The sequence below is a fragment of the Giraffa tippelskirchi genome, chromosome 4 (genome assembly GCF_054371585.1).
Source record: "Giraffa tippelskirchi isolate mGirTip1 chromosome 4, T2T-mGirTip1v1.2.pri, whole genome shotgun sequence".
Taxonomy (NCBI): domain Eukaryota; kingdom Metazoa; phylum Chordata; class Mammalia; order Artiodactyla; family Giraffidae; genus Giraffa; species Giraffa tippelskirchi.
Genome location: NC_137278.1, coordinates 71,170,061 through 71,188,249, shown reverse-complemented (window position 1 = coordinate 71,188,249; position 18,189 = coordinate 71,170,061). Strand labels below are relative to the sequence as shown.

The 18,189-nt window shown below is 42.7% G+C and overlaps 1 protein-coding gene and 1 long non-coding RNA gene across 6 annotated transcripts in view; one reads left to right on the top strand and one right to left on the bottom strand.

Annotated features, from left to right (window-relative positions):
* The window catches only part of LOC145546596 (uncharacterized), a 172,388-nt gene that overhangs the window by 90,877 nt on the left and 63,322 nt on the right, over positions 1–18,189 (top strand). The gene's annotated exons all lie outside the window — the stretch shown is intronic.
* Positions 12,357–18,189, bottom strand: part of FSHR (follicle stimulating hormone receptor) — a 182,138-nt gene continuing 176,305 nt past the window's right edge. For all 5 annotated transcript variants that reach the window (XM_081593770.1, XM_081593772.1, XM_081593771.1 and 2 more), the window contains one exon: positions 12,357–13,813. In XM_081593770.1, coding sequence (XP_081449896.1) covers positions 12,580–13,813 — 1,234 coding nt within the window. In that variant the 3' untranslated portion in view covers positions 12,357–12,579. The remainder of the gene's footprint in view (positions 13,814–18,189) is intronic.

Sequence of the window (18,189 nt, the reverse complement as noted above, 5' to 3'; positions counted from 1 at the left end):
AGGGATGGAAGGGGGTCATGGAAAGAGCTGTGCTTTGCAACCAGACAGATCTATCATCCTGTCTCAGAAAACATCCATCCCCTTTCCTGTCCTCCTCTCTCTCTCTTTTTTTTTTTTTTTTGCTTAGTTTAGCTAAACATTTGTCAATTTTCAAAGAACCAACTCTTAGTTTTGGCAGTCTTTTCTATTATTTACTATTCTGTCTTTCACTTATCTGCTCTGATCTTTATTTTTTCCCTTCTGCTAACTTTGGGCTAGTTCTTGTTTTCAGTTCCTGGAGGTATAAGGTTAGGTTGTTTGAGAGTTTTCTTTTTTTTTAATGTAGGCGTTTATCACCATAAACTTCCCTCTTGTAACTGCTTTTGCTGCATCTCACAAGTTTTTGAATGTTGAATTTCCATTTTTATTTGTCTCAAGAGATTTATTTCTCTTTGATTTCTTATTTAATCCATTAGACCTTCAGGAGGGTTTTTGTCTTCGATGCATTTGTGAATTTTCCAGGTTTTCTCATGTTATTGACTTCCAATTTCAAAGAATTGTGGTCAGCAAATATGTTTGATAAAATTCTTCCCTTAAATTTGTTGCAATTTCTTTTTGTGGGCTAGCATATAATCTATCCTAAATAGCATTCCATGTGTGCTTGAGAAAAATGTGTATTCTGCTACTGTTGGATGGCATGCTCTGTATATGTTAGGTTTAGTTTGTCTAAAGGGTTCAAATCCACTGTTTCCTTATTGATTCTCAGTCTGTATGATCTATCCACTGTTGACAGTTGAGTATTAGAGACCCTCAGTGTTCTTGTACTGCTGTTTATTTCTCCTTTGAGTTCTGTTAGTATTTGCTTTATATATTTTGGTCCTATGGTGCTGGGTACATAAATATTTACAGTTGTTATATTTTCTTGATGGATTGACACCTTTATCATTACACAATGGCCTTATTTGTCTCTTTTGATCATTTTTAGCTTAAAGTCTATGTCTTTTGTGACTTTCTTTTTTTATTTTTAATTGGAGGATAAAAAAAGGAATGCATTTGAATTAGTTCTAATGAGATGGATGAACCTAGAGCCAATTATACAAAGGGAAGTAAGTCAGAAAGAGAAAAACAAATATTGTATATTAACACACATGTATATATGGAATCTATAAAGATGGTACTGATGAACCTATTTGCAGGACGGCAGTGGAGAGGCAGATATTTTGTCTATGACTTTTGTTTGGAGAATTTAATACATTTCTATTTAAACTGATTATTGATAGGTAAGGACTTACTAGGGCTTCCCTGCTATCTTAGCTGGTAAAGAACCTGTCTGCAATGCAGGAGACCCCAGTTCGATTCCAAGGTCAGGACAATCCCCTGGAGAAGGGATAGGCTACCCATTCCAGTATTCATGGGCTTCCCTGGTGGCTCAAATGTAAAGAATCCACCTGTGATGTGGCAGACCTGGGTTCGATCCGTGGGTTGTAAAGATTCCCTGGAGGAAAGCATGGCAACTCACTCCACTAATCTTGCCGAGAGAATCCCATGGACAGAGGAGCCTGGTGGGCTATGGTCCATAGGATCACAGAGAATTGGACATGAGTGAAGCGACTTGGCAAGCACGCATATTTTGATTTCTTTCTCAATCTGTTTTATATCTACTGCAGGTTTTTCTTTAGTGGTTGCAATGAGGCTTACATAAATATTTTATATTTGTAACTTGCTATTTTAAGCTGATAACAACTTAATTTTTTTAGCATATAGAAACATGGGTTTAAGCTGTGAGGGTCTACTTATATGCAGATATATTTCAATAGTAGTAGATAGTACGGTGCTATGAGGTCTGTGGTTGGCTGAATCTGCAGATGCAGAAGAATTGTGGATATGGAGGGATGACTATAAGTTATATGTTGATTAGCCCCTGTGTTGTTCAAGGATCAACTCTAATTCTCCCCCTCACACTTTAGGTTATTGATGTTATACCTTACATATTTTTTTATGTTGTGTGTCCAATGTGCAGTTATTAATTTTAATATATTTATTTTTTAACTTTTAGATTAATTGTAGGTGAATTATGCACCACCATCACAATATTAGGAAAATGACTTTGACTATATATTTACCATTACCAGAGTTTTACACATGCAATCATGTGTTTTTATCATGTTAATTAACATCTTTTTATGTCTTCTTGAAGAATGCCTTTTAGCATTTCTTGTAAGGCAAGTCTAGTAATGAGCTCCCACGTGGGAGGAATTTTATGTTCCCTTGTCTGTTTTCTGAGCTATTCTATGTGGGGAAAGGAAGACACTCTACTCATTTTTGTAATCCTACTGCTTAGCACATTGCGTGCTTTCTAGTAGATGCTTAACCAATGTGAAAGTGAAAGCTGCTCAATCGTGTCCAACTGTTTGCAATCCCATGGACTGTAGTCTGCCAGGCTCCTCTGTCCGTGGAATTATCCAGGCCAGAATACTGGAGTAGGTAGCCATTCCTTTCTCCAGGGGATCTTCCCAACCCAGGAATTGAACCGGGGTCTCCTGCGTTGCAGGCAGATTCTTTACCAGCTGAGCTACCAGGGAAGCCCTTAATCAGTGTATGTCAAATTAAAAAAAAATGTTTGAGCCGGGTTTTTACAGATGAGGTGGGTATATCAGGCAGGCAGATAGGAGGATCTTCTAGCAGGAGCATAACATGTGTAAATCATGACAACCTGAAGGACGAGGCCAGTTTCAAGAAGAAATTTGAGAAAGGTAGTAGAACGATGAGGGAGTCAGGGAGCAGACTTATGAGGGGGAAGACTTCAGAGGGATGGAGACTGTTTCTGGAAATTAAGAGGTCAGACTTGTGGCCACATGTGGCTAAAGTCGATGACAGTGTAAGGCACTGCAAGTAAGTAAGTTAAAGCATTGTGAAGCTGAGATGCAACCTGGGGGATCCATAAAGATGCTGAAGTCACCAGAAAGGTGCAAGACTGGGAAGAATATGGAGACAGAATAAGGTATCAAGAGTTTTGATAAATGTGGTGAAGTTCTCTGAAGGGCAGAGTAGGGTCAATATGGATGTGGGTCCCATGTGAAGGTGACAATACTGACCCGCCAACTATGAAGAACTAGGACAATTTTTAAATCTTACCAATCGAGCAGCCCCTGGAAAACTCTGTTCCCAAAGGTGCGATCAGAAGGATACTGTGGAATGATGGTTGACTCTCCTCTCTCAAATCTGCCTTCCTCTTACCTCCTAACTGAATCTGGCTTTACCTGGAGTCTGCTCAGTGGGGACGTGGCATGTTGAGGGGAACCTGCTCTTCCCCCTAGGTTGGTTTGTCTCAGTATCAGCATCAGTGCTCCTCTGGCTGCCCTGATCTGTTCTCACAGGCCATAGAGTGATTGTAGGCAAAGGAAGCAGTAAGGATGCTGAAACCCTGCCTTCCCTTTGCCATGCTTCCTGCTATATCCCATTCCTTCATTACTATGTGAATGCTGTTGTGATGGCAGTTTGTATGCTAAAGAATTTCTATATTAAAATACTTTGTCTAAAAATAAAAAATATCTTAGGGAGAAAAAAAAGTCTTGAAAACCTTGAGTAGTTTTCTCAGTAGTAGGGATGGGGGGCATCAGTCCTTTTCCATTTCTTCATGCAGACCCATCATTAACATCTGTGGTAATCAGTTCACAGTGCCCATGAAAGTATTGACTCATAGTTACTTTCTTCTCTGCCCATCCTGATTCCATCCGATGTGGGACCACCTGCATCTGTCGGCTCTGTCCACACCCCAGAACAGTGATCCTCAGGCCTCGTGGTATGCGCTGGGGGTGTGGTTCACCATAGGGAGGACAAAGTAGACCCTGATTATTTGGGCAGGAGATCTGGGGGCCCCAAATATCAGCACATTCAGTGCAGGCTTGGGTGGTCATGTCTCCTTGGCCTTGTGGACTCCTGGCCCCCTTGGCTGTGGTGGAGCATGGCTAGGGCAGGGCCACGACACTGTAGTGACCAGGGTGCAGACCTAGCTGTCCAGGTCTAAGGGCACTTCTGCCTTCATGTTGCTTTGTTGTGAAGTGATTGATTGTGGCAGAGAAAAGGGCCCAGGCCACGCCATGGTTTTATCCTCTTCAAACCACGGACTCTTTTAGGGATGAACAAAAATACACTTCAAATTTATTCCCTTCTTGAGGAAATAATTTAAAGTTTTCAAACTCCTCAGCTACCTCAACCCACAGCCAAGTTTGGCCTGTGATTAGCTACACATCCTGGGTTAGTGTACACTTCATGGACTTCAGTTATTTTCCCTCTTGGCTTTTGCTGAGCTCAGCTGCCTGCCAGTCGGGGGGACCACTGTGCTTGGGATTAGGAGGAGAAATGTTACAGGGAATCAGCAAAAAAAAAAAAAAAAAGAAAAGAAAAAAAAATCTTACTCACCTGTGTGCTTGACTCTGCTTTGTGATTCTATTTTCCCTGTTCATTGGACTAAATCCATGCCATCAAGGCTCCACTGTGACCAAGCACCACTGTGAGAGAACATGATCAGCTCCTGGTCCAGTCTTGGTGCTGGAAGTGACTGATTTAGGCCACTGCCCTTCATGCTGAGAGTGGTGTTTTCAGTATCTCTGTGTGTTGCCGCTCAGTCGTGTCCGACTCTTTGTGACCCCGTGGACTGTAGCCCTCCAGGCTCTTCTGTCCATGGAGTTCTCCAGGCAAGAATACTGTAGTGGGTTGCCATGCCCTCTTCCAGGGGATCTTCTGGACTGAGGGGTTGAACTTGTGTCTCCTGCATTGCGGGCAGATTCTTTACTACTGAGGCATCAGGAAAGCCAATGTCTCTACTTCTATAACTAGGAAGGGGACAGCAGGAGGCTTGAATTCTAGTCTTATTCTGCTTTCCCTTAGCTGTATGACCCTAGATGGGCCACTGAACTTCAGAATGGTAATGTCTTCTTTTATAACAAAAGAACCCTTCCTACCTCACAGAAATGATTTGAGGATCTAATGAGCCAATGAAAGTCAATGTCTTCTAGAATGTGTAAAGCCCATTGAAATTTCAGAGATTATTATCACTATAGTGTGAGCTATTTATCATCTTCTTTGCAAAGTGACAACTCTGTAGGAGAGCAGCTTTGCTGCTGTAGGGAGGATGGAGAGAATGGTGGTGGAGGGGGGATGTAAAGTGGAGGCTGGGGAAACCAGAAGGGTGGGGGCTGAGGAGGGTGAGGTGGAGCAAGCTGTTAAAAGAAATGAAAAGTGGCTGAATTCAGGATCTCCTAGTGTTTAACACTAGGCCAGGCCATCAACACACAATGACTCAATTAATAGTTACTACAACCTTCCCAATATTTTTCTGCCACTTCACCTATTTAGAAGTAAAGCTGTAACAGTAACCCGCCCCCTGTATTTTTTGTCCTTGTCCCTCTCTCCCACCCCCTTTTTCTCTGCTCCAGCCATACAGACCTTATTTTTCTAGCACACAACAAACTTAGCCTAGCCTAAGGGCTTTTGTACTTGCTCTTCCCTCTGCCCAAACCAACCTCCCCTCAATATCCACATGTCTCACTTTCCACTTACCTTTCTGTTTTTAGTCTAAAGTCATCTTTTTAGGGAGACCTTTAATTATTCCCTGACAGTTTATATTACATCCTGCTTCCCTGCTTTGTGCTTTGTTATTGGGCACCTACCAGTGTCCAGCATTCCATATATTTTACTTATTTAGCTTGTGTGTCCTCCGCTCCCTTTACTAGAATGTAAATTCCATGAAGGAAGAATTTTCACTGGATTATTTACTGCTGTTTTTCCAGTGACTGGAATAGTGCTTCGGCTACACTAGTTCAGTTGCTCAGTCATGTCCAACTTTTTGTGACCCCATGGACTGCAGCACGCCAGGCTTCCCTGTCTATCACCAACTCCCAGAACCTACTCAAATTCATGTCCATAGCTTTGGTGATGCCATCCAACCATCTCATCCTCTGTCGTCCCCTTCTACCACCTTCAATTTTTCCCAGCATCAGGGTCTTTTCCAATGAATCAGTCCTTCTCATCAGGTGGCCAAAGTATTGGAGTTTCAGCTTCAGCATCAATCCTTCCAATGAATATTCAGGACTGATTTCCTTTAGGATGGACTAGTTGTATCTCCTTGCAGTCCAAGGGACTCTCAAGAGTCTTCTCCAACAGCACAGTGTTGAGTGGGTTACACTAGGCACTCAATAAATATTCATTAAATGAGAGAATGAATGAGTGGAAAACAGAACTGTGTGGGCTTCTTCAGAGTTAGTTTTTGATTTCTAGAGGTAGCCACTAGTGATATAATTTATCCCAACACCAAATATTTACACAATCCCAAATGCTTACCATTCCATCTTTTGATTAGACTCCCTTCCACAAGTAAATTGGCTCTTGAATTTTGATCTAAAACTGTTCACTGAAATATATAGAAAACTAAGCTGCCTGAAGCACGCCAGACATCCTAGGAAAAAGGATTAACACACCAGCTCGACTGACCCACATCCAATGTTCTGTTAGCTTATGTTGGATGGGGGTCTTCCAGGGCTGTTTCCTGAGGAAGCACTACCCTGGCCTGTGATGCTGGGAGCCTGGACTGGAAGCAGCTCATGCTGTACGTGGAATAGATGGAAAGGAGAATTTTGTCCCGGTTTCTGCAGGGATGCGGCCTATGAAGGGTTTCCATCTTTTTATAGACAGAGACAATTTATTACTGGTATTTTTCAGGTTTTCTTGCTTCATCTCCTTCTTTCTCTTCCTCCCCCTCGCCCCTACCTAAAGGGAAACAGAAACATATAACCATTTGCTAGATTGATTTTTGGGAGACAGGAACCCTGTGGTACAGCTTCTGCTGTTTATGAAACAACTTAAAACCTTCTCTACCCAAGCCTCTTCTTTATGCACCTCATTAATACCTGGAAGTTTAAATGACCCTAGCTAATGATACGTGGGGGGGGGGGAATTGCCTGAGAATTCTCTAAATGCAGAGCCAAGAATGCTCTTTGCATCTTATTATGTGGAAACTATCACTAAAAATAAGATGACTTTTATGATATTCTCTCTTTGTATTTGTTTCTAAAGAAGATATCAAAATTCAAGGAATCCTGTGTTGTAAACAGGATAAAAGGAAGCAAGAGCACACAGATACCACTCTTAAAAACTCTGGGATTCAGTGTATTTTTGAGACTTTCCTATCCCAGAACAGAACACTCAGGGGCTGTGGATAATGCTATTGGAGAGAAGACCTGGGCTTCTGAAAAGGACTGAGCTGTCTTTATGTTGACATCTGAAGTGAAGACGCTTTGAAGACTTTCAGAAATATTTTCCCATTACTCATCCTTTAAACTGGATTTTGGGAATGCAGATCATGGTACATGGAGCCCTGGGAAGCCTAAACATCATGGTATGAATGGTGGACCTTTCTACTGTTATCTAAAACTGAGGCCATTCAGTGTTTTGAGTTGAAGTCTTTGCAATGAGTTGAAAGTGTTTTAAGCCTGAGATGGACAAGTACTAGAGCCCAGGCCTGGCTCCTCTCCACAGTACTCCTTTGTTTAACTCATCCTGACCTGTCCTCTTTCTCCTCCTCCTCACGTCTCCGTTCTTCCTATCCAAGTGTGTTTCTTTTCTCTTTTTTTTTCCCCTACTCTCTTTCTCCTTTTCCTTTTCTTGGGCAATGTCTGACTCTAGCGGTTGCTTTCAGATCGAAGAAACTTCTAAAGTTTTTTCCAGGGAAAAGTAGAAGAGACTAACTTGGGGAGAGGAGCTGGACGAGGTGGAGGGAGAAAGAGGGGAGGGCTGAGGACACAGGCTGTGAGTTGTAAGGTGCCGTATGTGTCCTGACCTTGAGCCTCACGGTCTTCATCCCGTGGGAGAGGATTTGAATCTACTCAGGGTGAGGATGAGATTGCCAGCGTCCCTCCCACTGCAGCTCCCCCTCTGCCTCTGTGACTGGGAGAGCCATCCTTCCAACCTAGAGGCTCAGTGTGGCAGAGCTTCATTTTCCAACCTCCCTTACAGGCAGGACAGTAATCTTCCATAACGGGTAGAAAGGAACATTTGCTGAGGGTCTTTGGGGAGAAATTTTCTCCCCTTGAAAATGTGATGCATGGAGGAAAGACCTGTCTTCTTTGTTTCTGGGTTTATTCCTGCCTACCTGTGGTGTGTGAAGCTGCTGCAGCAGCCTTGCTGCCATGAGGAAGGCACGGTGGGACACTCCCAAGTATGGTGGGGCAGAGACCCAGAAAGGTCCTGTGTCCTTGAGACCACTGAGGAGCTGCTCACCCAAGTTTGGAGCATCTTATATAATTAGCCTTCATATTTAAGGCATTTTTTCCTTGGAGTTTCTGCTATTTGCAGCTGAAAGAAAGCATTTTGATGAGAACAAGCAAGCATGACCTCATGGTTGGGCTTTATTTTGTGCTGACTTTTAGTTTCTTTAGAGTTATATATTAAACAAAAAGTTTTCTATGTATTTGTCCTCTTTCTCTACTGCTGTTTTCTGTCTCTATTTCGATTACTATCCAGAATCGGAAACTTCATTCTTTGCTTGTTTCTGTAAGTTTTCCTATTAAAATGAAATTCTTCATAAACCCAAAGTTTGCAGCTCTCACACCAGAATAAAAAAAAAAAATCAGTTTCAGTGATCTTTTTCTGCTTTCTGATGGGTGCTAAATGATGCTGGCCTAAATAAGGCAGAGTATCACTTCTGGTAAGATCTGTTATATTTTGCTGATCCAAGCACAAGAGGGGTCTTTCCTCTTGTTTTATCCCTCCCTCTGTGTATCCTTTCCAGAAACGAGGTCTGAAGGGTATTTTGTATTTAATGAGTGGAGACTTGTAGTGAAATACAGTTTCTGGTGCCATCAGCCCTCTTTGCATTATTGCTTCTGTGTGTGGCAAGATAAAAATTGTTTATTAATCTATAAAGCCAGCTCATCATTTCACTCTGTTCCCTAAGAGCTTCTGGATTTACTCATTTGGTCTCTTTGTTCTGACCCCTCCAAGGAGGATCCTATATTATCTGTCAGCTTCTTAGGATTCAGTGAAGGAGGATCTGGAGGAAAAGAGGGTTGAGGAGGAAGGTGATAAGAGAGGCTGGCCAGGATGGGACTGAAGGAGTTTATGGTGGATTAAAGCTTGAGGAAAGGTATATGGAAACAGGTCCGGGTTCAGGTTAGGGGGCTGGGAGGTATGCATGCAGGGCTGGCATTCACCCAGTTTGTATTAGGATGGCCTAATTGATTGCTCACCACCAGGGTTCACTCTGAGATCAGTCCGTGGGCTGTACCAGTTGTTAGCATTTTGAATGTCACCTCTGGAGACATGGGTACTTTAAGAAATCCCTGGGAGACACTGGCCCTCTTTATGGTATTCAGGATTATGAATAGAAATTTTAGAAAACGAGCAACTTGGGATAACATTTTGACATTTCTTTTGGTTGTGTCTCTTTTTCTTCTTCCGTTCCTTTTCCTTCCTCCTCCCCCTCTGCCATCCCCTCTCCCCCCCTTCCCCCTTCCCTGGGTCACCATGCATCCTGAAGCCCCATGCTGGGAGATGCAGACTAGAGATGTCACCTGTATAATCACTGTTTAGGAGGAAGAGTAACTGATACACTGGATTCCAGTTTTTTTTTTTTTTATTCAAATACAGGAAATAGAGAAAGTGTTTTTCCCTTAGGATTTGTCTAAAGGGTTTCGAAATGCTTAATGTAGTTGCCTATAAATATATTTGCTGGTTTAAGGAAAGTCTTATCTCTTACCAGGAAGTGTATGACAGAGGAATGGAATGAAAGCCTTCTGAGGTTCTCTTGGTGTGTGTTTATCTTTGAATATATTCTTGACTCTCAGAACCACTGTCTGTTAAACCATAGTGTCATCAACAGCTATGTTGTGAAATAATTAATACTGTATCCTGTTTTTAATTTAGATGCTACTTGCTTTTTAGTCCAAATTCAGAAATACATTCCCTCTGGCCGCAAACAATGAAGAAAAATGATTGCAGATGGAGTTAGGAGACCCCAACAGTGAGTGTGGCAGTGGAGACCTAGGGGGGAAAATACTAAATGAAAATGCTTTATTTTCATATAACTCTAGAGCCATGCTCTCCAATAGAAATATAACATGAGCCACAAACATGATTCACTTAGGTCATTTTAAATATTCTAGCAGTCACATTAACAAATGTAAAAAGAAATAGGCGAGATTAATTTTTAAATGTATTTTTCTCAGTATGTCCCAAATAATACTTGTTCCAAGATGTAATCATTATCAAAATTATTGAGATATTGTAATTCTTTTTTCTTTGCACTAAATATTTGAAATCCATTGTGTCTTTTACTCATAGCATGTCTCAGTTCAGGCTAGCTGGATTTCAAGTGCTCAATGGCTACATGTGGCTAATGGCTACTATACTGACCAGCTCAGCTCTAGACTGTTTCTGTGGATACTTATTCCATTTTTCACTCAATGTTCATAATAGAGCAGAGGGTGCCAGGTCACATCTGCAGAGATGGTTAGTTTTTCTTCAGCTCTTGTTAATTCATTTGGGACCAACTTTTGAAATGTTTGCCATGGGCCAAGAGAAGGAAGGATTGACTTTGACATGGAACAAGGATACTCTCAGAGAAGACTTGGAGCTTTGTGGGCTGGTTGTGGGGATTTGTGGTTACTTATGAGGTCCATCTAGTCAAAGCTATGGTTTTTCCAGTAGTCATGTATGGATGTGAGAGTTGGAGTATAGAGAAAGCTGAGCACCAAAGAATTGATGCTTTCCAACTGTGGTGTTGGAAAAGACTTGAGAGTCCCTTGGACTGCAAGGAGATCCAACCAGTCCATCTTAAAGGAGATCAGTCCTGAATATTCATTGGAAGGACTGATGCTGAAGCTGAAACTCCAGTACTTTGGCCACCTGATATGAAGAACTGACTCATTGGAAAAGACCCTGATGCTGAGAAAGATTGAAGGCAGGAGGAGAAGGGGACAGCAGAGGATGAGATGGCTGGATGGCATCACCAATGCTATGGACATGAGTTTGAGTAGGCTGTGGGAGCTGGTGATGAACGGGGAGGCCTGGCATGCTGCAGACCATGGGGTTGCAAAAAGTCGGACACGACTGAGCGACTGAACTGAACTGATGATCAGATCATCTAAATGGGATCATTTGTGAAAGTAGGTAGGGGAAGTGTAATTATTTATCAGGAATAATATGTGATGGAATGAGTTCTAGATCATGGTCAGGAGAACTAGGTGCTAGTTCAGGCATTGATCTGGGAGGAGAGAAGTAAACTGTTGTTCATCAAGCCTGTTATAACAGTAGGTACCTTAAACCCACTTTCTTTTCTAATTGTTATAATAAGCCCAATAGTTAGATAGTATAACCAACTCCCATTGCAGAGGAAGACACTGAGCTAGGGAGAAGTCCTGCTTATCGTGGAGTAAGAATGAAATCTCAGCTCCAATTCCAAAGCTGCTGTGTTCTTAACAATATAATCCATAGGCATGCCATATGGGTTGTATACTTAGTCAGGGTTTGACTGAAGAAGCAGAAGCAGTCATGCATATATATTTATGACAGGGATTTGTTACAGGGAATTAACTTACACAGTTGTGGAGGTTGATAAAGTGGGCTATGTAAGGCTGTTGTCTCTATATCTGATGCTAGTCTATAGGGCAGGCAGTCATAAAGGGAAGATCACAAGCATGCTTGGAGCCATAAGCAAAAGACAGACTCCACAAGGTCAAACTGAAATCTATTTCTGTTCTTGTTGCTTCTGACCTTGGTGATAAAAGTGTTCTGCTGAAGATGGGGGTTCTTCAACATGGAGCTAAACACACATACTTGACTTAAGAGGCAGAGAACCCAAGGAAGGTTCCAGGGTATGGTGGACCAATTGCAGACTCACAGCAGTGAGCTGAATCAACAGATGAGCAACAAAGTGTGAGTGATGAAATGGCTGCAGCTTCCCTTCCACCCTCCTGTTTTCCTGAGAATCTTTCATGTGGCCTACCTTTACGGGAAATATTTAAGAAAGGGAATTTTGGGAAAGGTAGTTCAGCCTATAGTAGTTGAACTAAATGTAGTTCAGGTTGACATATTTCAGAGCATCACATAGTAAATATTCATTGAGGGAATGAGTGAGTGCATAAATATTGCACTGCCTATTTTGCAAGTTCTCTGGGAGTCAGAACATTTCATTTTGGCTCTGCTTCTTATAAGTCGAGCAATTTTGAACAAGTCACTTAACCCTTTGGGTTTTGGTTTCCTCATCTATAAAACTCCAAGCATAATTCCTGTGCTGCCTGTTTAATAGGACTTTTATAGGGATCAGTTGAGATGATCTGAAAAGAGCACTTTGAATGCTATAAAGGATAGAACAAATGTGATGTAGTACTACATTATTTTAATTATTAATGTTGTTATGAAGTCTTCAGTTTCCTAATGAATCACATGGAGTTAATAGTTTCTGACCAATTTACCTTACAGATGTGCCAGGGAGATTAAATTAGATGAAGTACATGGAAGTGCTCTGTCAGCTATGCCATGGCATATTCTTCAAAGGCAGACTTAATTGTCATTCAACATGCAGAAACATTTGCACATTGTGTTTTAGTTCTTGGCTAAATGTCTTAGGGGGATAAGTGTGTAATTGGAACCATTGGTAACCCTGGGAGCTGGGGGGCAGTGGCCATTCCTTGGATGAAAGTTGTGGGCAGTGGATGAGGTTTCTGACCTATAGGTCTGGGCTTGCATTTCATAGCAGCCAAACTTGCTCAGCAGAATGAAGAAATCCCTGCGGAAGTTCTTGGTGAAGATGGCATAGAGGAAGGGGTTGGCACAGGAGTTGATAGGGTAGAACAGGACCAGGAGGATCTTTGACTTGGACACAGTGATGAGGGGCACCTTGAGGGAGGCAGAGATGGCAAAGAAGGATATGGGTGCCATGCAGAGGAAGTCGGTGAAGATGAGCATGGCCATGCGCTTGGCGATCTTGGTGTCACTAGAAGAGGATGTGATGTTGGGGTTCCTCACTGTGAGGTAGATATGAGTGTAGCAGCCACAGATGACCACAAAGGCCAGGACATTGAGCACAAGGAGGGACATAACATAAAGCTGTGACAGGGGGCTGTCAATGTCCATGGGCAGGCAGATGCTCACCTTCATGTAGCTGCTGATGCCAAAGATGGGAAAGAGGGCAACTGCAAAAGCAAAGATCCAGCCCACCAGCATGATGCTGGCAGCATGGCGGAGCTGCACTTTGCATTCGAGCTGCATGGCATGGGTGATGGTATGCCATCTTTCCAGCGTGATGGCGGTCAGAGTGTAGACTGAGAGCTCACTGGCAAAGACAGTGAAAAAGCCGGCTGCATCACAGCCTGCTCCAGTTTGCCAGTCAATGGCATAGTTGTGGTACTGGCTTTTGGTGTGGACATCAACTGAGGCTATGAGCAGCAGGTAGATTCCAATGCAGAGATCGGCAAAGGCCAGATTGCACATGAGGAACCGGGGGACTGTGAGTTTATACTGGCTGGTGATCAGGATCACCAGCACTAGGATGTTCCCAGTGATGGCCAGGATGCTAATAAACCATATCAAGACTCTGAGAATATCATCCCCCATGATATCTTCACATGGATTGAATGCATCTGGCTCAGGGGAACAAGTCACACCAACCACTTCATTGCATAAGTCATAGTCAAATTCACTGTACATCATGTCAAATCCTTTGGCATAGCTGGACTCATCATCTTCTGCCAAAGATACTCTCTGACCCCTAGCCTGAGTCATGTCATCAACTTCTTGCCTTAAAATAGATTTGTTGCAAATTGGATGAAGGTCAGAGCTAGAAAAATACAAAAAGGAACAGCGTCAACATGTTGGATCCAGAATGGCAAATATATCACTGTCTTTACACAGGGTAGAGAATGGGATTTCTTCTTGAGATTTTTTTTTTTTCTTCTAACAGTTTGTCTGCCCTTGAAGCTAAGCTCAAGGGTTAATGTTTCTTACGGTAAATGACCAGAACAATTCGTGTGTATATTCCTAGAGTTGGATGGCCCACTCGGGAAACCATCTGGCCACAACCTGAATGTGGGGAGGAAGGCGCCTGGGACTAGCTAAGCCTTACTGTTAAGTGCAGATAATTTATAGACTTGATATCAACTCCATCCTCTCCCTTCCTCATCTCTATTCAGCCCTCTCTTCATATGCCTGAGTAGCATACATTCCATTTTCTCTACACTAAACTCCAGTCCTAGAAGCTCTGGACTGTCCTCTGACTCAAGTGGGAGTTTGCATAGACTGGAAGATCAGAGTCTTTAGTTTATTCCCAGCCAATTCTGACCCTGGCTCTTTGGTACCTGTGCTACTAGGAGGTCTGCTAACTTGCCTGAAATGTTACTGAGGGGTGTGTTCTTCTTTATTATTATTTCACTCCTCAAGGGCCACAGTAGGCCTCAGGCATTGTATGCAAGGTAAACCTGGCTCTCTCATTTTCAGCAGTTTGCTAGTGAGATCCCAAAAGGATCTCAACCTGCGAATGCAGGTTGTGAGGGATTGTAACTCATGCCCTAGGGAGCTGGATCTTCTCGCGGTCACTTTTTCTGTCTTAGTTTCCCCCCTTTGAACCCCAACTTACAAGAGGCCTTGCCAACAGAATATAGGCACTTCCAGAAGGGATTTGAATGAAAGCCAGATGACAAATATTCTATCCAGACAAGTGGATAGTGCATGTAGAGATAGGGAGTAGTAGTTCTGAATAGTTTTGAAGCAAAGTCTTAAGGAATGGGGATGTTTCACACTGGGTCTTCTTTTGAATGGAAACATACACACACACCCTATTCATTTCCTCCCTTGCTGAGGGACAAGCTCACAGCAAACTTGAGTGACTGCATTTTTCTCAAGCCCTAACAAAATCTCAGGAGTGAGTGGGGAGGTGAGTGTTAAAACTTCAAAGACTGCCCCCTGCCCCCAACCATAAGAAGGATGGGGTGTGGAAGAGGTAAAGATTCCATTAGGTACTGAACGATGGGGGCTGGTCAAGTCTGCAGTGAACATGGACTGGAATGAACTTTCCCCATGACCCTCTAGGAGAAGGGGCTGTTAGTGAGAACCTATTCCTCCCTTCTCTCCCCTCCAGAAAGTGAATTGAATTGCTGGGAAGTCATTTTTCCTTTGGGCCAACGGACTCTTTTTTTTTTTTTTTTGCCTGGAGACTGTGTCATTTTGTTTTGTTTTGTTTTAGAGAGTGATAGAGCTTCTTACTTACATCAGTTATCGTTGACACTAAGGAGGTTAAACAGTTAATAACATACATGGAATTGAAAATGTGCACAAAATCTTTTGGGTTAGTCAGAGATCTTACAAAAAAAAGTAAGGCAAGCTCAGAGACAGGCAAAGAGGGAACAAGAGAATCACTCTGTTTTTCCAGTCATTGGATTGGTGGCAGCCCAGTTCTAAGAATAGGAAGTAAGTAACCCTGGAACTTGCAGCCTGTGATTCAGTTCACTGGAATGGATCTGACTAACCATCTAGACCCAGCCTTCATTTCCTGGTGCTTATGTCGACTGCTCTGATGATGCTTATTGTTGATACTACTACTGATATATGTTAAGTATTGGTGCTTTCCTTTCCTAAAACAGAACTGACCTAATGACATGAGTGGGGAAATGGTAAACAATGTGTGTCTATGGGGGAAGACTAGAAAGAAAAATGGAAGCCAGGGAAATAAAGTCTTGCCTCTGCAATACCTCAGCAAATCCTGAGTATTATAAGAAATTGGCAATTCAGTTTGAGGTGGAGTTAAAAAGTGGTACTCCTGGACCCCAATAAATCAGTGAACAGTTACTTGGGAAGTGCATGGCAGAGTGGCCCAGAGTCTGAGCTTTGAAGATAGACAGACCAGAGAGTTTGAGTCCGACTGGTGTCGGTCCCGTTGTTTACTGTCTCTGAGCCTCAGTTCCTGCCTTTGTGAGAAGAGAATAGTGCTGTTACTTTTGTGAAACTTAAATGAGATAAAGGTGTGAAGTTTTAATATGCCTGGCAGTGAGTACTAGGCAGATATCAGCAATATGAAGACAGAGGATGGTGGTTACGTACTGAGTTCATATTGGGGTCATGCCCTATGTGGGTACTTAATGAATATGCCACCGTGCATCAGTTTAAAATCTAGCTGGAAAGAAAGCACCTGAATACAAGAAATAACAAAATAAGGACAAAATAACAATGTTAGCTGAGTATAGAACTATGACAAGAACATAACCAGTTCAATGACAAATGAGGGAGGGGAGTGGATAATAAGATTTTTCCATGAGAGTTCAGAAGGGCCATTGGCCAAAATCTCACAGTCACAGGGCCTAAGATGTACACTTCGGGCATTATTTCCAAGTGAAGATTGGAGGGGCAGTTTCATCATGCAACTTTAAATTCAAATTTCTTTACCTAACCACCACTACACCTACTATGGTATACCATGAAGTGACACAATTAAAACACGAGTCCTGTAATTATCTTTTGAATAGCATAACCATATTGTTTTGCATTTGTGAGTTTGCTAAATAGAAAGACCAAACATCATTGTGATTCGTGTACTCTGTCTTGGCATGTCTTCTTTGAAGAGCCTTGGGCCTCTCCTTTGCCACACCTGACAAGCCCTGATGTAAGTTAAAATAGGGACCTAGAGAGGGTGAGAGCCCAGTGGTCCAGAGGGATCAGGAAACCCTTCAAGCCATGGTACAATGTAAGGAAGACCTGGAGATTTCCTGTCGGGTGATCCCTGAGGCTACATCTACACTACCAGGGGATGATGAGACCAGAGGAATCTGGGCAACTGAGTAAGAGAATATATTTCTATGGTGTTGGGTACTGACAGCACGTGACTTGCAGCTCCTTCAGTGGTCTTAACATCCTCTGAGAATTCTCCTGGGGGGTATTTAGTTCCAGGATTTTGGCAGTGAAATTTGTATCTTTCCTGACCTGGCTGGAATATCCCTTTCTGGAATATAAAAGAGGCAGGCCTTCTGCTTCAGCCCAAGCTCTGAAAAATTCTACTCGTTAAGAAGAAATTCCCTAGCTCTTGAGCTAACTTGCAGGGAGTGTTTGATTCTGGGGAGTTCCCTAATGATGTGTGCTAATTCTGAAAAATAGCCCCTTTTGTGCAGATCCTTTACATGGGTCTGAGTGTGGACTGCTACCTCTTCAATACTTTGAAAACATTTCAGGGTGTGTACTGTTTGGTTGTTTTGTTTTATTTTGCTTTAGAGTAGGGGATATGTCTGCATGTTAAGGTTGAATAATAGAAGTGGCTATGTTAAGCTGTAAAACAGTATCACAGAAGCTGTGTTCATGCTGGGCTAATGTGCAAGAATGGGAACCAGGCATCATCTGACTGAGTGCAATTGCATGGTATGGATTGTATCAGTGAGCTCAGGAGAGGCAGAAACTTGAATTCCTGATACCCAATACATTATATCTCTGATTGTTGTTGTTTAGTCACTAAGCTGTTTCCTACTCTCTTGCAACATCATGGACTGTAGCCTGCCATAGGATTTCCCATGCAAGAATACTGGAGTGGATTGCCATTTCCTTCTCCAGGGGATCTTCCTGACCCAGGGATTGAACCTGCTTCTGCTACTTGGCATGTGGATTTTTTATTTTACCACCAAACCACCTGGGAAGCACCTGTATCCCTGGTGGATCCTTTAAATATCTGGAACATGTAAACTTCAAAGTACTCCCTTTCCAGAACCTCAACTTTTTAGCCAGTTACCCACTAGGACTTGGCTTTATTAGGATTACCCTCTTTAACCTGGGATTCCTGGAACCTGACCAGCCTTGAAAGCCAAAGTGAACAGATGTCATAATCTTTGTTCTCCCTGTGAGGTGCTAAGCTCCAAAGATGAGTTAGGGAGGTTTAGCATGGTGGAGAAGGAAATGGCAATCAACTTCAGTATTGTTGCCTAGAGAACCCTGTGGACAGAGGAGCCTGGTGGGCTGCTATCCATAGGGTCGCACAGAGTCGGACACGATTGAAGAAACTTAGCAGTAGCAGCAGCAGCAGCAGCAGCAGTGTGGTGGAGAAGTGCTGTGGGTGTGTGATCAATCTCTGTTATGGCATCTCTGCTTCCTCCCTCCAAAGCTGACTTTGATGGTCCCTGGCACACCTATGGGCTTCCCTCGTGGCTCAGACAGTAAAGAAGCCACCTTCAATGCAGGAGACCT